Here is an 18,903-nt window from a genome sequence, read left to right as displayed (position 1 = left end):
GAAAAATTGAACAATTTTTTTTAAAAAAAATGCACAAAAACCCTACACACTAAATTGTACATATCAAGTATCGGTCCAATCTTGTATCGGTCTATTTACAATTAAACAGCACCATGGTTTCCTTACCTAGGTTACTTACACATGCCCAGAAAATTGTTATTCAAAGTATATGTTCCTTTAAAATAAATTACTGAGAGCTCACATCCTTAACAAATAAAAAAGACCTTCTACCAACCATAGGTTATTGATGATATCACCAAGTTTACTTAAGAAAAATATGTTTAAACACCTTTTTTCCCAGTTGACAAACCTTGTGAGATGTTGCTATTCGGGGTGGCGCACAAATTAACAAAAACTTTTTGACGATGGGGCCTTGCACTGAAAGACCTTCACATACCCCCCCCCCCCCCCCCCCGTGTATAAAAATACTCCTTTGGAATTAATGCTGTTGTATCCTCTTGGATTTAGATTCGATTATCAGCAAACCTAAATTAAATGTAGCCATAACCTTTCAAATAATTGCATTACAAGGGGATGTAGTCAAAGCTCTCAGAAACATGTTACAAGTATAAATATTATTGTGTCTAACAGGCTATAGGAAGTTTAATACCATTTGAAACATTATCTTTAAACTAATTAGCAATTTCATTTTGCCATTAACATCAATAACGGTGCTCCACACCCACACAGATGTGGAGGTTTGGTATTTCCCAGCTGCAAACAGCGTGAGTGCTTTCTCCCTCCAATTTCCCACCCCGCGGATTCCCAGGGGCACAGTGGTCACGTGGGAGCCCCCTCTCACCCCTGGAACCAACCTTGAAGAGGCTGCAACTTAAACGTGACCCTCGGCAGCTTTACTGCAGCCACAGTACAAAAGAATCGGGTCACCTCACCAGACCTGTCAGTCCCGTAGATCGAATCTACGATGGTTCTTAATTTGCCTCTTTGCTAGGAGAGAGGAGAGAGGAAAACTGTCATCCACCATAACTAAGGTAACAGGGAACTGGAAACCGGCATATTAATGCAACATATCACCATTTGGTCTCGCCGCTAATGTTTAAGTGACATCGGTAAATCTGGCCTATTGGTCAGTTATGACCTGAAATTTTCTCTGAAAGATTGAAGATAGGCACAGTTCTCCCAGGCACAGGTGGAATGGGCTGGCTCACACCCTTACTGCAAACTGGGGGAGAAAAGAGAATGACTTTGTTACCCTGCAGTGGGAATAGCTGCCCTTGATTCCCTGCATTCCCTGGCCCAGTATCCGTGCATCTGGCGGCAGTTAGTTCTGAAAAGTTCTAAGGAGAGCAGGGAGAACAATTGTGGGATTATATAGTAACGACCTTCTAAACTTGGGTACGAGAACCATTTCGTTATATAGACATTTCCAAATACCTATGCAGCAAGAGAACAAGACCCCTTTCAACTGAGCATCAGTTGAAAGTCAGAGGTCGGACTGCACTGACCGGATTATTGCCTAGAGTTCCAGAAGGGGGCCTGCCACCAGTGCGCTGGAAGGCACGGAGATTCGGTGGGAATATAAAGAGCTCCTCACATGGGGACGGGAAAGCAGTGCTGAAACACAATTCACCAGCCTCCGACCCTCGATGACTAAACAGTAATTGAGCAAAGAATCAAGACCAGAATAGAAGCAAACCTCAGACACTGCTCTTTCTGGTTTCCACTCTAAAAAGCTCAAGTCTAATAACTGTTATTGATGACTTCTGGAAATGATCGCTCACTTTTATAAAAACTGTCTTCACAAGGTGCTCGGTGCTGTTCTCCACGGATGCAGTGTTCTATTTACAGTCTCGATCATTTAAATACAGCCACTACATAGTTTCCGGGTGTTCTAAAGTAAATGGTCGTCTACTTCTTAACTGTCCCTCAAATCAGAAATTGTAATTACACGAGTCTCAAAGGCTAGCTCTTTGTGTTTTATTAATTATTTTTGTTGGTCTCCATCACAGATGGAATTTTTCACCGATAATTCCTCAGAACTAAATCCATTATACGGAATGCAGAGCAGTGAAAATAAATTTCACGCCACAGAATAGGAAACAACAATAGAAAGGAGTGGGAGGGATCTGGGGAGCAGCCGACAGAACCAGCTCAGTTCTCAACCGGCGTCGGGTTTTGCAGAGGCTGGCTCATTATAACCTGAACGACATAGTCCTTGGGGATCTTCAGCTCTTCCAACTTCATCCTGTCGGTGAGCGGCCTGCCAGAGAAGAACCACCGCTGGCTGCTCGGCTCCACGCCCTCGGCTGCGTGGAGGCGTCTCTTCATGCGGTGCACCGTGTCCGTGCTGCGGACCGCGAGTTTGAGGTCTTTGCCAGTGGAGAGGCGCAAACGGAGCTGACACTCGTACCCAGAGTCGGGGGGTGGCTCGGGGACGTCCAGAGTCTCTACGTCGCTCTTCTCCTCTATCATGTTGATGGGCGGGGCCAGGCAGTAGACCGGAAGCTGGTACCGGTTCCCCAGCTCGTCGTAGCACTCGGTCAGCGCACCTTCGGGAAGAAGATGGCAGTGAGGGTTTAAGCCAAACCGACGCGTTTTTGTGTACACCTTGCAAAATACTCGAGCATCGCTTGCTAGTTTGCCATTGTAGAGAAAAATATTCAAATAAGGTCAGTCACTGTCAACTGACCATCTGTGATAATCATCAAGGTCCATGACAAATTAGTTGAATGATTATCTAATTTTGTGTTAATCAGAACCTTTGCTGTTACCCTCATCTCTTCTACTTCATACCTAATTCACACTTTCATGGAAAGATAAAGGAAAAGAAAGCACTCGAAATTAAAATTCACTACTATCATTAATGCTTAGACCAAATTAAGGAGAGATTCAAATTGTACTGGGATATCTTTTTAAGAAAGATTCAGCTAAAAAAAGCGTCTCTGAGCCCAATGCACCACAACACAGGGTTAGAGTGGTTTCCTTACTGCGCAGACTCACCACGATGAAGGGCTTGGCCAAGGCCCTTTGGTTCCAGGGCATCACACACTCGGATGCCACCGGCCCGCGGCTCACGTTCCTGTAATAAGATTCAGGAGCCCAACGACCACAGAGGGGACTGAGGTGTTTCATTAACTCCAGCTACTCAGTGTTACAGAGAAGTTACGGGTTAAAAAGGAAAAACGAACAAGGGGTTAAGTTTATAACCAGCTGGCTCAGAGGAAGGAGAAAAGCATTTATGTTTTAAAAGAAAGTATTATTGACTAATTTTTTATACATCATAAACTGCATTATAATTTCCAGGACTTCCCCAGGGAGGTTAAAAGCATACTTAACAAATGTTCTATCATAAGGTTATTCATAATGTGTGCCCTCTACTCAGACCAGACATTAACCAGATACGTCAGCTGATTTTCAATGTGGATTTTAAAAAGCAAGAACATCTACCATACACTCAAAAACCCTTACACGCACCCTAATGAATATGGGCAGTGGCCGGCTCAGAAATGGTTATCAATGAACAAACGAGTTAAGGAGCTGGTCTCTGTGGTCACCATCAACAGGCTGAAAATACAAAGCAGCAGAATTGAGAGTGAACAGTCGCTGGTGACCTGGGGTCAATCAGGTCTGCCCTCCAGTCACGTCACAGGAGCTGGGGAAAGAGCTACGTCACCAAGCTCAACACGCATGAAGCTCCCCATCCTCTGTTTAATGGCACCGCTCAGCCTGCGCTGCTCACGAACGAATCGAACACTGCAGTGACACCAGAAGCGGACCTACCCCGAGCACAGTTGAAACTAGTCCCCCAGGCTAGGAACTGGGAAGCACCACCACACCGCACCAGGGTTGTTTCTAGGCCGCACCAGGGTACGGCCACTTGTCACTGTTTAGATATCTTCTAGAGCCTCGTCCTAAGGCAGAGAAACCTATCCGAGTTTTTCACGTGGACTGACAGGATAACGAGAGAAAGCAGAGTGGTCACTCACACCCACTGCCTCGCTAAGTGAACACCCCCCGATACGCAGCCCACTGATACGAAGGGTCAGTCCCGTGGGCTGGATAAGCACAAGAATGTGTTTCCATAACTGTTCTGCTGGAACAAGATTCTCTTAGGCATCATTCCAAATCATCACCTTTGGAATCCGGAAACCAAGATGAAGTTCCCAGCCTTGTTCTTAACTAGCTGTATAGCCCTGAGCAACATTCTGTAACCTGAAATCCTGTTTTTGATCAGCAAAATGAGGCAGGACCAAACTGACCTCTAAAGTGGTTTCCACATGTGTCTCCATCTTCATGCACCACAACAGACGGAAAAGAGCAGACCGCAGCCCTGGCCGGTGTGGCTCAGTGGACAGAGCACCAGCCTACGAAACCAGAGGGTCCCTGGTTCGATTCCCAGTCAGGGCATGTGCCTGGGTTGCAGGGCAGGTCCCCAGTGGGGGGTGAGTGAGAGGCAATGACACATCGAGGTCTGCCTCCCTTCCCCTCGCTCTAAAAATAAATAAATATAATCTTTGGGGGGAGGGAAACAACCAACCAAACAAACAAAACCCAGCAGGACTGCAAGACAAAGCCCCAAACACCCTACATTTTCAGTTAGGCTCCCTGGGACCTGGGTCACGGCAGGGTCACGGCAGCCTTGGGAACCACGCCAGCCTCAACCAGACGCACCAGCTACTAACAGGCCCTCTGGCCCTTCCCAGGTCTGAGCGCTCTCTCCTCCACCTCAGCGGGAAGCCGAGCCTTTCCCCTCCCGCCTTCAGCCCGAGTCAGGCTCAGTTCTCAGGTCTCAAAGGGTGAGAACAGGAGCCCCGCGGAAGACGTACAGGTGGAAACACGTAACTGTGATGCTGGATACGCTATCCAGACTCTGTGCTGCTAAGAAGTGTCCACGTTTCAGTATTTTCAGGAAAGATAACATGCATTATTTAACACAAAGTTTTCCGATGTAGTCTTTTTCTCACTTCTGCCTGTTAAAATATAAACTGAAATAAATATGCTCTAGTATTTTAAACTAAAATCTTTATGAAGAAGGGGAAATTCCAGACCATGAAGTCAGTATGACTTAATTACATTTTAAGGCTATGGTTTTATGGGTTATTCCCGCCCCAGAATTAAGTATCTATGACCATAAAGTGTCAGTGGGAACACTGTGTGCTCACCGCAGAGCACACAGCGAACACACCCGGAACCTCGCCACAGCAGCAAGGACCCCTCCGCAGGCCCACACAGGTTTGAACGCCCCCCCCCCCATGGCTCCAAGTCTCTTTAAGGACACAACTGCTCTGCTGACAGCGACCTCCACCACACAGACCCTTGGGGACCCCACGAGGGCCGCCAGGGAACAGCTCTCACACGGTGGCTGCAGGAACGTCTGCTGAACACCTGGAAGCAGGGCATGCCACTGGCACCGAGGAGAAGTTGTAAGAGAACCAGGACTGCCCTTGACCTCTAGGAGCTTAGCATCAAGGCGGCCAGACGCAACATAACTCCCAAAGACTTAAGTACAGCTGATACACTAAAAATCACACGTAGAAGCCGAGGTAGCACACAACAGAAAGGCGACTAAAGCTGGTAGAGCCAAGGAGGAGAAGTTCCGGAGATACGGCGTGTTCTGGGCGTGACGCAGAATAGAAATAAAGGGCATCCCGAGAAACAGGGGTGACACGGAAATGGGAAGTGCTACAAGTGGGGGGCGGCGAGGGGCCCTGCCGAGGCGGCGCACAGAACCGACGATGTTCCGTGCTGAACCTGACAGAGGAGTTCAGGAGTTTACAGACACGGTTGTGCAAGAAGTGACTGACGCAGGTACACAAGTCACCCACCCAATAAACTCTGACTGCCCGTGACACGCCAAGCACCGGAGTCACGTTAAAGAACAAGACAGAGCCTGAAGATCATCTGCGCATTTGCACGAAGGGAGGACTGACTGGAACCAGGGGAACCTGCTGAGTAACTGTCTGACTATAGCAACAGAAAGACATGGGTCTAAGGGAATCCATCAATGGTGACCTGCAGGACCTAATGACAGGTTGTATATGCTGAATAGCAAAAAGGAAAAAAGCCTCACCTAACCAGAAAAAGAGTAACAGAGAATTTAGGGCCACAAAATTCTTTGCTTCGTTTTTTTTTTAAATTGATTTTAGAGCAGATGGGGAAGGGAGGCAGGGGGAAGGGAGGAGGAGGGGCATAAGGAGGAGAGAGAATAGAATAGAATAGAATAGAATAGAATAGAATAGAATAGAATAGAATAGAATAGAATAGAATAGAATAGAATAGAATAGAATAGAACGGAAGCACCGATCCACTGTTCCCCTTATTTGCACGCTCACTGACCGCTTCTGTACGTGCCCTGACCACAGACAGCCCCTGCGACCTTGGCGCACAGGGCTGATGCACTACCCAACTGAGCTACCCGGCCAGAGCTCTTTGCTTAGTTTTTTTTTTAATTGTGTCAGGTTCAGTGAGATAATTCAGTTGAATTATATGCAGGTGACTGAAAAAGCACAGTATTGGGAAAAGGGTAAAAGCAGTCTGTAGAGTAATCATCTCAAACGCACACATTTAAACATAAAAGTGAACATCTGAGAGTGCTTGCCACTGTGTCTGAGATGAAGGGTGTGAAGTTAACTGACCGCAGCAGGAATCATTTCACAGTGTATGTAAGTCCAACCATTATGCTGTGCATCTTAAACTACACAGTGATGTAAGTCTGTTACACTTAATGAAACTGGAAAAGCAGAGCGCTTACCAGTTCTAGCTCTGACTAAAGCACTTCACATACACTAATGTTCAATCCTCACCACAGCCTTTACGTTACTCATTTTATAAATGGGAAAACTGAAGCAGGAAGAAGTAACTTGTCCAGGGTCATAGACAGGAGTGGAAGAATGAAATAATCTGATTCCTGAAGAGGTAAATGCATAACACAGGAATGAGACTACAGGGCTTGGTTCCCAGGTTAGGGATCTGGTTAATGGGAAGGATGCGATGAGCTGGTTGGTGGGGAAGAGGGGGAGGACAAATACTAGAGGGATGAAAACCAAACATGAATGAGCAAGAAACCACCAGTCTGAATGGAGCCCAACGACCTACTTCCCAGTGATGTTAACCACAGGTCAGAGAAGGAACCGGAAGGTAAGGCAAAAGAAAATGGTGACTGAGAGAGCCTTCGGTGCTGTGAGGTCACCACATGTAGTGATGAAATGGACATATTACTGTTACCGTCTCATCCATGATATTTGCCAGGAACATGAGGAAAATAAAGCATAGTTAAAAGATGGAGAGTTTTGCTTTAGAGAAACCCTGTGTTTAAACACAAATAAAAGGAACCACCCTAAAAGTTGATAACATAGGGGTATTTCTACCTGTCCAAAATCACTTTCACCTATGTTTGCATTTGCAACGTATAAAAGGTTTGAATCACCCGCACTGGCCACCGAGGGTGCAGCTCACTGAGCAATTCTCCACGAGTTCTGAAGACGGTCTGGCCAGGCTTGCTTACACCGCTCACCAAACCTCCTCTGAGGAGGCCAGGACACACTCGTCTCTTCTTCCTTCTCCGTGCAAACCCACTGCAGATCTCGAGCCCTGGAGGAGACAGATGGCCGCTAGGAGAAGTGACTGCCAGGCCTCGCCTCCCCAGGTCAGGAAGCCCTGAGCGCGCTTCCCTGGGCAGGAAGACAGCTGCCAAGACGCCACCTTCTGTTCTGGTTTCGTACATAATTTCATGAGGTTGTTTTTATTTATTTTCTATCTATATGAATGGCTCAGATATGTTCTGTTTTCCTCACTCAACTGTTTTCTATGGCTGCTTTTAATTAGGCTTCAAAACACTTCACCTAAGTATAAAGGTAAAACTAAATTACATGCCAAAAATAAAAATGTATTTACTAGCTCTGGCTGGTGTGGCTCAGTGGACTGAGTGCCAGCCTGGGAACCAAAAGTTCGCAGGTACGATTCCCAGTCTGGGCACAAGTCTAGGTTGTGGGCCAGGTCCCCAGTTGGGGGTGTGTGCAAGGCAACCAACTGATGTATCTCTCACACACCAATGTTTCTCTCCCTCTCCTTCTCCCTCCCTTAACCTCTCTCTATAAGTAAATAAAGTGTTTTAAGTGAATAAATGAATGAATGAATGAAAAATACATTTACTAAATGCCAGAAAGTCTAACACTTTACTTTCTCAAGCAGTCTTTCAAGTTAGAAAGAAAATGTCTTTTTAGGCATTCAAAGGCCTCACTCCATAGCCCTCATTGCTCACTGCTATTAAGACTGCAGTTCAGTCTGAAATTTTCTACCACTTGAAATTTGTATAGCTACATAAACAATTATGTTAAAGTTTAAAATCTATTTTTGCATAAGAAAGGATATGAAAATGTCTTTACTGTGGTGATGGTTTCATATACACAGGTGTGTATATACGTCCAAGCCGACCCAACTACACACTTAACTATGTGCTCTTCTGCATTCATGAATATGCCTCCACACAGCTGAAAAATGAGCATTTAAAGTGCACTGGCTGTCTGCCTTTAAAACCGCCCTCCCAAAGTTAATTAAGCTTTGGGTCCTAAAGAACCACAGGGCTCTTGTCACCCTGGGGGCTTCTTTCAAAGCCTATGGAATTATAATCTTTATTTTTTTAGTTTTAATTTTTTTAAGAGTTTATTTATTTATTGTTAAAGAGAAGGGAAGGGAGGGAGAAAGAGGGGGAGAAACATCAACGCACAAGAGAACATCAATCAGTTGCCTCTCACACGCTCTCAGTGAGGGACCTGGCCCGTGACCCAGGCATGTGCCCTGACTGGGAATGGAACCAGTGAACTTCCAGTTCGCAGGCTGGTGGTTCAATCCACCGAGCCAGCTACACCAGCCAGGGTAGGATCTAGTCTCGACTTTTCTCTAACTGATCTAGAAGGTACAAAGTCTACTTTCCGACACATGTGACTTCCTTTGGCACGGGAAGGTCTATCCAGAGTTGGACACACAGCTACCAGGACAGACGCTGAAGGAAAGGAGTGAATGTGAAGGAGGAAAGAGCGGCTGAGCCTGGGACTCGGGCAGCCCGCTGTGGAGCCCGATGGAGGCGCAGGGGACCGGGGTGGGGGGAGGGGGGCTGAAGGAGCAGTACCACTGCAGTCCGTCAGCCCTGGTTTTAATGCAGATCCTAATTTTGGACAAACTGATCCATTTCCGCAAGGATTACAGTACCCGCCTCACAACACTGCTGTAAGGATTAAATAATAAACACGCAGAACTGCCGGGCACATACAACCAATATGGAGAAGACACTCAGTAACGATGCCTCCTTTACATCTCAGACCCAGGCTTATGGGAGAGAGCTCACCAACAGCAATTCCCAATGCGGATCGGAGCTCCATCAAGTCTGCAGTGTCCACTGCTTTCAGCTTCATCGGGCTCTCTATGCACCTGAATCATGGTGACGCCACAGGTCATCAAAATGAACCTTCATCCTGACAGTGTGAGCAGTCTCTCAGGACCAATCAACTGCACTCTCTCCCATGCAAGTGCTTTGCTGGGAATTACACTGAGCTTAGATCCGGTAGTCAGGCTCTAAGAAGGCTCAGCTGCCCATCCCACCTGAACAGCTGTCAGATTGGCACTTGGAGGCACCAGACCGATCACCTCGTCCAGCAGGCACAGGTGAAAAGCGGCTTGGCTTGCACGTATTGGTCAGGTCATATACTGGTTAGCCCGTGAGTAACGGCTTGTATAACGCTTTGCCACATTTCTAGGGGGGATAGTGAGTTTTAATTCCAGCTCTTTGAAAGGACAGAGGAACAGACCAGAAGTACGTGGACACTGTGGTTTGTTTAAAGCTGACCTGGACAGCCGTGGGCAGTGTGGCTCAGTTGGTTAAAGCACCATTCCCATAAGCCAAAAGGTTGTGGGTTCGATCCACTGCAGGATGCATATGGAGGCAACAAATCAGAGTTTCTCTTTTCCTCTCCCTCCCTCTCTCTCTGAAGCAAAGAGGAAATATCCTTTGGCAAGGATAAAAAAAATTGAAGCTGATCTGGCTTTTCAGAAGTAGAAGGTGATACGGCACATTTCCTGGGACCGTGTCAGAAATCCTGCTTCCCTGCCACCCCCACGCCCAGAAGGGCAAAGAAAGGAGGTCCTCCGCTCAGGAAAGCCGACTGGTTCCGGGACGGCCTCCCAGCGCAGCGATGTCGGGGGCTTTGCTCCTCTCTGAAGGGAAGGGTGGCAGCGGCAGAGGAGCAGGTAAACTCGGACTTTGTACCCCGAATCGCTGTGTCCTCGGGGAGAGAGACAAAGGGCACCACGGTTAACTTATGATCAGCCACCGGGTCCTCCATCAAGGCTGCTCCACCTCTCAACACAGCAGTCTGGCGGAACTCCTCTGTCGCCCACGTGCGTGCGGTGTCTTCACACTTTCACTGCTAAGTTTCACATTCGTAAGTTGTCTTCTCAACTACGTTCAGTAAACGACGAAACCTCACAGTGACCTTTAAAGAAACCAGAATCCACGGCCTGTTTGTCGACGGGCGTCCGGCCCGCTGAGGGAACCAGAAACGCCGCCTCCATGCACGACCTCCGGACAGGCCGTGTCTTAGGGACCCGTCTGTTTCCTAAGTCGGGGCACCGACTCCCATGCGGTCAAACACCCACATGTAACTTTTGACTCCCCCCAAACTTTTACTAAATAGCCTACTGCTGACCAGAAGCCTTATTAATTACACAATTAACAAATATTTTGCGAGACTTCTGCCAAGATGGAGGTACAAATGGAAACACTGTGCCTTCTCGCACAACCAAATTTAAAAACAACAAAGTTTTAGCAATAAAAACACAACCAAACCACAGAAAATTGAACTATACAGAAGTCTGACAACGACGAACCCTTCAGCCAACCCGGTAACAGGGGCAGAGCCAGCAGCAGAGCGGGGTTGGGCAGGAAAGATCCACCAGACCCACCAGGGCGCGCAACCCAGGCGCCAGCAGCCGTAGGTGGATCCCAGGTGTGGAGCAGCGGGCGGACCCACTGAGGGTGCAAGGCGGTGGACTCACTAAGGGATGACCATGGTCACACATTCGAGGGCAGATAAACCAGCAAAGGAGTGAGTAGTGAGACAGACCTCGCAGGCCCCAGCAGCGGGAAGAGCAGAGGGGACCACTATTGCTCCCTCTCTGACCCCACCTCCACATACAACGTCACAACCCAGCAACTCAGTCGCCCCGCCCTGGTGAACACCTAAGGCTCCGCTCCTCATATATAACAGGTGCAAACAGACCAAAACATTATGGCTCAAGAAGAACTCAAAGCCCCAGAGCCCATAATTCTAAGCAACAAAGAAATAGCCAAACTTTCAGATGCACAGTTCAAAACACTGGTGATCAGGATCCTCACAGAACTGCTTGATTTTAGTCACAAATTAGAGGAACATATGAAGGCTAAACTAATTGAAATGAAGGAAAATGCACAGGAAACCAATAGTGATGGAAAGGAAACTGGGACTCAAATCAAGGGACTGGACCAGAAGGAAGAAAAAAATGACCAAACAGAAAAGGATGAAGAAACAAGAATTCAAAAAAATGAGGAGAGTCTTAGGAACCTCCAGGACATCTTTAAATGCTCCAACATCCAAATTATAGGGGTACCAGAAGGGGGAAAGGCACAGCCACCAGTGGAAAACTTATTTGAACAAATAATAAAGGAGAATTTCCCCAATCTGGCAAAGGCAATAGACTTCAAGGAAATCCAGGAAGCTCAGAGAGTCCCAAAGAAGTTGGACCCAAGAAGGAACACACCAAGGCACATCATCATTACATTAGCCAAGATTAAAATGAAGGAGAGAATCCTAGAAGCAGCAAGAGCTAAGGGGACAGTCACCTACAAAGGAGTTCCCATCAGACTGTCAGCAGATTTCTCCAAAGAGACCTTACAGGCAAGAAAGGGCTGGAAAGAGGTATTCCAAGTCATGAAATCCAAAGACCTACATCCAAGATTGATCCACCCAGCAAAAGTTTTCATTTAGAATGGAAGAGCAGATAAAGTGCTTCTCAGATGAGAGCAAATTCAAGGAGTTCATCATCACCAAGCCCTTATTATATGAAATGTTAAAGGGACTTACCTAAGAAAATGAAGATAAAAAGGATGAACAGTGAAAGAACAGCAAACTCACAGTTATTAACAACCACACCTAAAACAAAAGCAAACTAAGAGGACAGCTAGATCAGGAGTGAACCATAGAAATGAAGATCACATGAAGGGTTAGCAACAGGGGAGTGAGAGGAGAAGGTACAGAAAATAAGTAGCATAGACAGTAGATAGAAAATAGGGGAGAGGGTAAGAATAGTAGGGGAAATATAGAATCTAAAGAACTTGAGACACGTAGTCATGAACTAAAGGGGGGGAATGGTGGGGGAGGGGTGTGCAGGGTGGAGGGGAATGAAGGGGGGAAATAGAAGAACTGTAATGGCATAATTAATAAAATATATTTAAAAACACACAAAAATATTTTGCCTGTTATATGTATTATATACTATATTCTTACAATAGAGAAAAGAAAATGTCATTAAGAAAATAGGAAAGACGTCCTGGCCGGGTGGCTCAGCCGGTTAGAGCATCATCTTGACATGCCAAGGTCCCGGGTTTGATCTCTGGTCCCCACACATACCAGAGCAACCAATGAGCGTGTGAATAAATGGAACAGCTAGTTGATGTCTCTGACTCTGTTTCTCTCCCCTTCCTCTCAGCTCTAATATCAATGCAGAGACTTTTAAAAATTAAAACAATAATGGTAAGGAAGAGAGCATACATTTAAGGTATTTACTGGTAAAAAAATCCGCACGTAAGTGGACCTGCGCAGTTCAAACCAGTGCTGTCCACGGGCCACCTGTACCCCACGCAGTGTGGGAAGGACCTCGGTGTGCCATGAAATTAACACTGAAGGTGACCTGTGCAGTCTCTTTACAGAAAACAGAGAAAATGACTTGTCATGTCATGAAGCTGCCTTAGTTAGGTTCAGGACATAAGTTCTATACATAATTTAATTGACTCCCATTTAATAGTTTGAGATTAAGAAGTACCAGGAAAAGGGGGAGAAAATTCTGGGCAACTCCTGTCCTACCTTTATTTTGAAGGTGATTTTTGAAAAGTTGAGTTTTTTAAGAATGACTGTTTTCTGCCTCCCACATCCCTCAGCATGAAAAGGGACAAAACAGGCCTTGAAAAGACCAATAAAGGACTGGCCATGTTCAGCCACAAAAAGCGAGAAGGTTGGAAGTAAGTCTTCAAGTCTAGAAAAGTAACACAGTGAGCAGCAACTTCTACACAAGGAAGGAGAAGAGGGGAGGCCTCACATTGGAATTCCAGGGAGGTGGAGAACTAACTGTAGAGGCCAAAGAAGTAAAAACAACCTTTCTAGAAAATGAGAGGGTAGGAAAGGATACACAATCTTTAAAATCCTTTTTAATCTTCTATGTCATAATTCCAAAAGCATTAAATCCTCATCTTTACAAGATGAATAAATACTGTTCCTGAAAAAAATGAAAATACCCACTTGTGGGGTGGGGAGGGTAAGCCACTTAAATAACCTGGTTTCGCTGGCAAAACTCTGTAGTTAAGAATTTTGAAGGACTTTTAGTTAATGGTGAAATAGCAATCAATTACGGCCCTGGCTGCTGTGGCTCAGTGGGTTGAACGCAGGCCTGCGAACTGAAAGGTCTCCAGTTCGATTCCCAGTCAGGGCACGTGCCTGGGCAGGAGAGGCAACCATCTGATATTTCCCTCACAAGTCAGTGTTTCTCTACTCTCTTCTTCCCCTCTCTCTGAAAAGAAATAAAATAAATTTTAAAAAAGAAAGAGAAAAATAGCAATCAATTACAAAAAGGCAATAAGTTCATTAAGAAATTTAAGACCACGAGTAAAAAAAGAAAAAAAAGTGCTGCTTAAATCACGGAAACTAAGCCCTCGCAGGACGAGGCGGCGGTGGAGCAGGGACATCGGCCACCCAGCGGGCTCCTTCCACAGAGCACACGTCCAAACCGTCCTCAACCCGAATCGTGATTCCCACACCAAAATGCAAATACGCATATTTAAAATGGCTGATAGCTAGGACACTAACTTGCCTTTTAACAATTTCTATTGCCATTTGAGAATAATGAACTAAAGAATTATCACTGATATTAATAGAGGAAAATAATTTAAAAGTACCAAATTGCCCTGGCTGGCGTAGCTCAGTGGATTGAGCGCAGGCCTGGGAACCAAAGGATCGCGGTTCCATTCCCAGTCAGGGCACATGCCTGGGTTGCAGGCCAGTTCCCGGCAGGGGAGGCACAGGAGGCAACCACACATTGATGTTTCTCTCCCTCTTTCCTTCCCCCTTCCCCTCTAAAGATAAATAGATAAAATCTTTAAAAAAAAGAAAAAAAAAACACAATAGAAAAATGGCCAAACGATTCTGTGTGTGGACAAGGCAGGATTACAGTGAACGACCGCACGCCTGGGACGGGGATGAGCGCACAATTATCAACGGGACCACTATCCGAAAAAGAACGGAGGAAATGTGGTGAAAGTGTTTTTTGCTGTTTGCTTTAAAAATAACTCATGAAGGAAGGTACCTACCATCATATAGGAAAAAAGGCCACCAACATATGCATAATTTTTATGCATATAACACTGATTCCAAATACAATTTAAACCAAAAAGGACACAGTCGTTGCTTATTTTGAGGACATAATCTAAACGCACATAACATGACATGTACAAATACATTTACAAAGAGTTCCACAGTTTTCAAACTTTAAAGAACGTTTCATGTTTCTATTGGGAAGAGAAGAAGAACAGGAGGGAGATGAAGACAGAAGACGAGACGGAAAGAAAGGACGGCGGACTGGAGAAAGCTTAGGAAGGAGCATGAGTCTTAGGGTCCCTTCTGCTCGTCCGTCTGCGTTCAGTTTCATAGAGACGGCAGGAGACCAAGGGGAAGGGGAGGGCCTGGGTGGGCGGGTGGTCGGCCGGGTCCTCACGGCGCTGGCATCCGATCGATACATTTACTACCGCTACTGCTGCTGAATCAACACAATCTCAGAATTCCACCAGGCATATACGTATAAATCCTAGGCAAAGTCCCCTAAAAGTCAAGAGAAAATGTTACATGCCAACAGAAAATGTTAGAAGACGATACATCCAGAAAATGATCAAAATCTGAAGATTTGGGTGCAAGGAATTTACTTGTTAATGTCAGAGTTCACAAAATACTAGCAGCCCTGGCTGGAGTGGCTCAGTGGATTGAGTGGAATGGTCACCGGTTCGATTCTCAGCCCGGGCACATACTTGGGTTGTGGGCCAGGTCCCCAGGAGGGGGTGTGCAAGAGGCAACCGATGTTTCTCTTCCTTCTCTCTGAAATAAATAAAATCTTCAAAATAAAACAAAAAACACTATCATCAGCACTACTACTTATTAAGTGCTTACATCCAGAAAATAATCAAAATCTATAATTAAAGATTTTGGTGAAAGGAATTTACTTGTTAATGTCAGAGTTCAAAAAATACAATCACCAGCACTACTACTTATTAAGTGCTTTTTGGACTATAGTAAGCAATTTCCACGCGCTGTATCACATGTAATCAGTACAGCCACCCTATGGGGTGGGTGGTCGCCATCCACATTTTAGAGATGAGAGAACTGAAGCTTATAGAAAAGAAGCGATTTGTCTAAAGCTACAAAGCTGTACAGGCAGGAAGTAAGGCTAAGCCTGATACCGGGGCCTGAGCTAAAGTCTATGCAATATTTTAAATTCAAAACAGTAAGTACTTTCAGATGTTTAGGGTATTAATACAACAAAATGTGCTCAAAGTAAAATTTCAAATATGTAATTATACCAAAAGGATGGAAGGGACTTCAACAATATCGCTAAGTACAACAGGTCTAAGTAAAAGCACGTAGCTAAACAGTTGTTGTACAGAGATGGCGAGTTAGAGTAGAGAGCAGGATGTAACGCAAACGTCTACTTCTGAAATATCACTGGTTAGTCTCAGACGTGAACAGGAGGACTCAAGCAAGGGCACCAGTGACAATAATATCAATGCCCAGAAAGTTATTATAAAGTTTTGAAAGAGAAAAGCTCAAAGAGTTTGATTGTTTCATGCTAAAGTAGAATATATTCCTTAAACATGGGGGTGGGTGGGGAACAACGGTAGAGGTTCATCCAGTTTTCTCAAATTTCCAAGAATAAGTCTCCCTAATCTGTGAGTTGGTGGGGCTGCCAGATTACTTGTCCTGGCAGTTCACACACACCAGCAGAAATGAGAGACTGGAGTCTTCAGAGAGCACCACGGACACCCAGCAGGACGTGCACGGCCCCTGCCGTGCACCGGAAGAGCTCCTGCGCCCCACGGACCCGTAGAAAGGCCGCACTCTACAGAGCCCGACCAGGTGTTCCTATAGTAACCAAGGTAAGTCAAATGGGGAGTCGAAGTTCCAAGGTTCTCCAGAACCCGGGCTTCTAAAGTAGGACCATCACAGATAAACAACTCTTCCTCCGACCCCTGCCCACCCACTTACAGGTCTATACAAATACAAGTATCAGTACACTCTGTTTTTAAAATATAGGACATAAGCCCTGGCTAGTGTAGCTCTGTGGACTGAGCGCGGGCCTGTGAAGCAAAGAGACACTGGTTTGATTCCCAGTCAGGACACATGCCTGGGTTGCAAGCCAGGTCCCCATTGGGGACCACATTAGAGGCAACCACACATTGATTTTCTTCCCACTCTTTCTCCTTCCCTTCCCCTCTCTCTACAAATAAATAAATATTTAAAAATATATATATGATAAAAGCATTAAAAGAGAAGGGCAATAAAACTATTTGTAAGGGGAGGCCTTTCCCTGTACACCACATGAAGTAGTATTTGGAGACAAAATTACAGAATTCTAAAAGGTAATGGAGCAAGATGTTGTTCACCTCCAATCATGTAAGAGGTGAAGAATTCAGAGACTGTCCATAAAAGTAGGGACTACGGTCACACTGACAAATTCTACTATAGATTTGTCAATAGAGAAGGGACATTTTTGCACCTGTGTAGAAAAAATTGAGCGCCCATCTATACACAGTGAACGCTCAATAAAAACTGTTAACACAGCCCATACTAATAAGCTCTCATAATACAAAACAGGACAGCCATGAATACCTATTTTTAAAAACTTTCTTGGGAGCACAGTTAATTCAGAAAATTAATGGAGCCCTGCCCGGTATGTCTTAGTTGATTGGGTGTCATCCCGCAAAGCAAAGGGTTGCCAGGCCGGTTTGATTCCCAGTCAGGGCACATGCCTGGGTTGCAGGCCAGTTCCCAGCAGGGGACGCACGAGAGGCAACCACACATTGATATTCTCTCCCTCTCTCCTCCCCTTTCCCTCTAAAGATAAATAAATAAAATCTTTTAAGAAAAAGAAAAGAAGGAAAACTAATGGAGATTTTAAATATTAGGAAGGACACGAGGTTAAATATCTTTTATCTGAAAAACAGTCAAAGGACATGAAGCAGGTGATTCAACAGTGAAAAGCACTGCTCCTCTGAAAATGCAGACAAACAAGAGAAAATAAAAAGGATACGAGGAGGGTGTAGTAACGAACAGAAGACAATGCACACCGGGGAATATATACATGGGGCTAAAGAGTAACTCAGAAAAAGATTAACTTGAAAATGGAAGAGAAAAATAAATTTATAAATACAGTAATCAAAAAAACAAAGAATACAAAACTAACACCTAAATCTGAGTACAGCGTGAGAATTCACTGTCCGCGTCTAATCAAGGAGACCGAGCAGAAGGACGTCTAAGGGTCCAGCACACGTGTGTCCCTGAAAACAGTCAAAGCGTTCACAGTCCTGAGCAAAGAAGAGAGGTTTCCGGCAACGCTCAGAGCTCCAATCACAGAGAACGGTCGTAGGAAAGTGTAATGAGGAGGAAGTACGGTGACTAAACGAGCAGCCACTGGGTCTCTAGGACTTCTGTCTAAATTTGAGACTCACTCTGGTGCTGGTAGGAAACCAGCAAAGCAGAAGCCCTAGGAGCCTGGGGCCTTAACAGAGAGCTAGATTATATAGAAGTTAGAAAATACAGGCTAACAAGTGAACAAGAGTTCTCTTTCTTGAGATTAAAAAAAACCCAGCCCTGGCTGGGTGGCTCAGCTGCTTGGAGCATCGTTCCATACACCAAAAGGTTGCAGGTTCAATTTCTGGTCACAGCGCACACCCAGGTTGCTGGTTCAATCACCGGAAGGGGTGCATATAGTGAGTATGGAGGGCAACCAGTAGGTGCTTCTCTCTCACATCGATGTCTCTCTCTCTCTCTCTCCAACCCCTCCCCTCTGAAATCAGTGAACACATCCTTGGGTAAGGAAAAAATGAAACGGGGAAGAAACAAAAACACAGACACACCAAGCGAGCCTGCCCCCAGCTGAAAAGTGCACACTCCCCCGGCCTCCTGCGGTCAGACGTGCGCTGCCGGGGTTCCGCTTTGCCCCCAGGACCACCTACCATGCGGTAATGTTATGTTGGCCCCATCGATGATGGCCTGTGCCAGTTCATGATCATTGCTCTCAAAAGCATGTGCCGCAGCCTTCAGGGCGTCCCAAATCTCCTTACGGCCTTCAAAAGCCGGAGCGGTGTCCCAGAATTCATCCCTCTTGCTGCGCAGTTGTCCATCTGTCATGGGATAGTCACTTTTCCATTTGGGCTTCTCCTTTTTCAGAGGCTGGTTGCGACCTAAAGCAACTGAGAAAAAAATTAAAGGCTGACATCAAAACCAAAATTTGTAAAAGGTGTATGAAAAACTATCTGGTCCCTCCTCTCTGATTCTTTCATCAACATTATAGCTAGAGGCTGCAATGAGAGCAAATGGAGACATCAGATGGCTCCACCCAGCACTTCCAGTGACAAGCACTTCTCCAGGGACAAGT

At 45.7% G+C, this 18,903-nt stretch overlaps 1 protein-coding gene across 1 annotated transcript in view; it reads right to left on the bottom strand.

Annotated features, from left to right (window-relative positions):
- Nucleotides 1-1,924: 1,924 nt before the first annotated feature.
- UBTD2 (ubiquitin domain containing 2) overlaps nt 1,925-18,903 on the bottom strand; it is a 37,612-nt gene continuing 20,633 nt past the window's right edge. The window contains exons 2-3 of the mRNA XM_037127882.2: nt 18,482-18,718; nt 1,925-2,510 (exon numbers count right to left, since the gene is read on the bottom strand). Coding sequence (XP_036983777.1) covers nt 2,113-2,510; nt 18,482-18,718 — 635 coding nt within the window. The 3' untranslated portion in view covers nt 1,925-2,112. The remainder of the gene's footprint in view (nt 2,511-18,481; nt 18,719-18,903) is intronic.

Source organism: Artibeus jamaicensis, unplaced genomic scaffold, assembly GCF_021234435.1.
Source record: "Artibeus jamaicensis isolate MK-2021 breed Jamaican fruit bat unplaced genomic scaffold, CSHL_Jam_final scaffold_3151, whole genome shotgun sequence".
NCBI lineage: Eukaryota > Metazoa > Chordata > Mammalia > Chiroptera > Phyllostomidae > Artibeus > Artibeus jamaicensis.
Note: the sequence above shows the minus strand (reverse complement) of the source record. Positions and strands in the feature narration are given on the sequence as shown.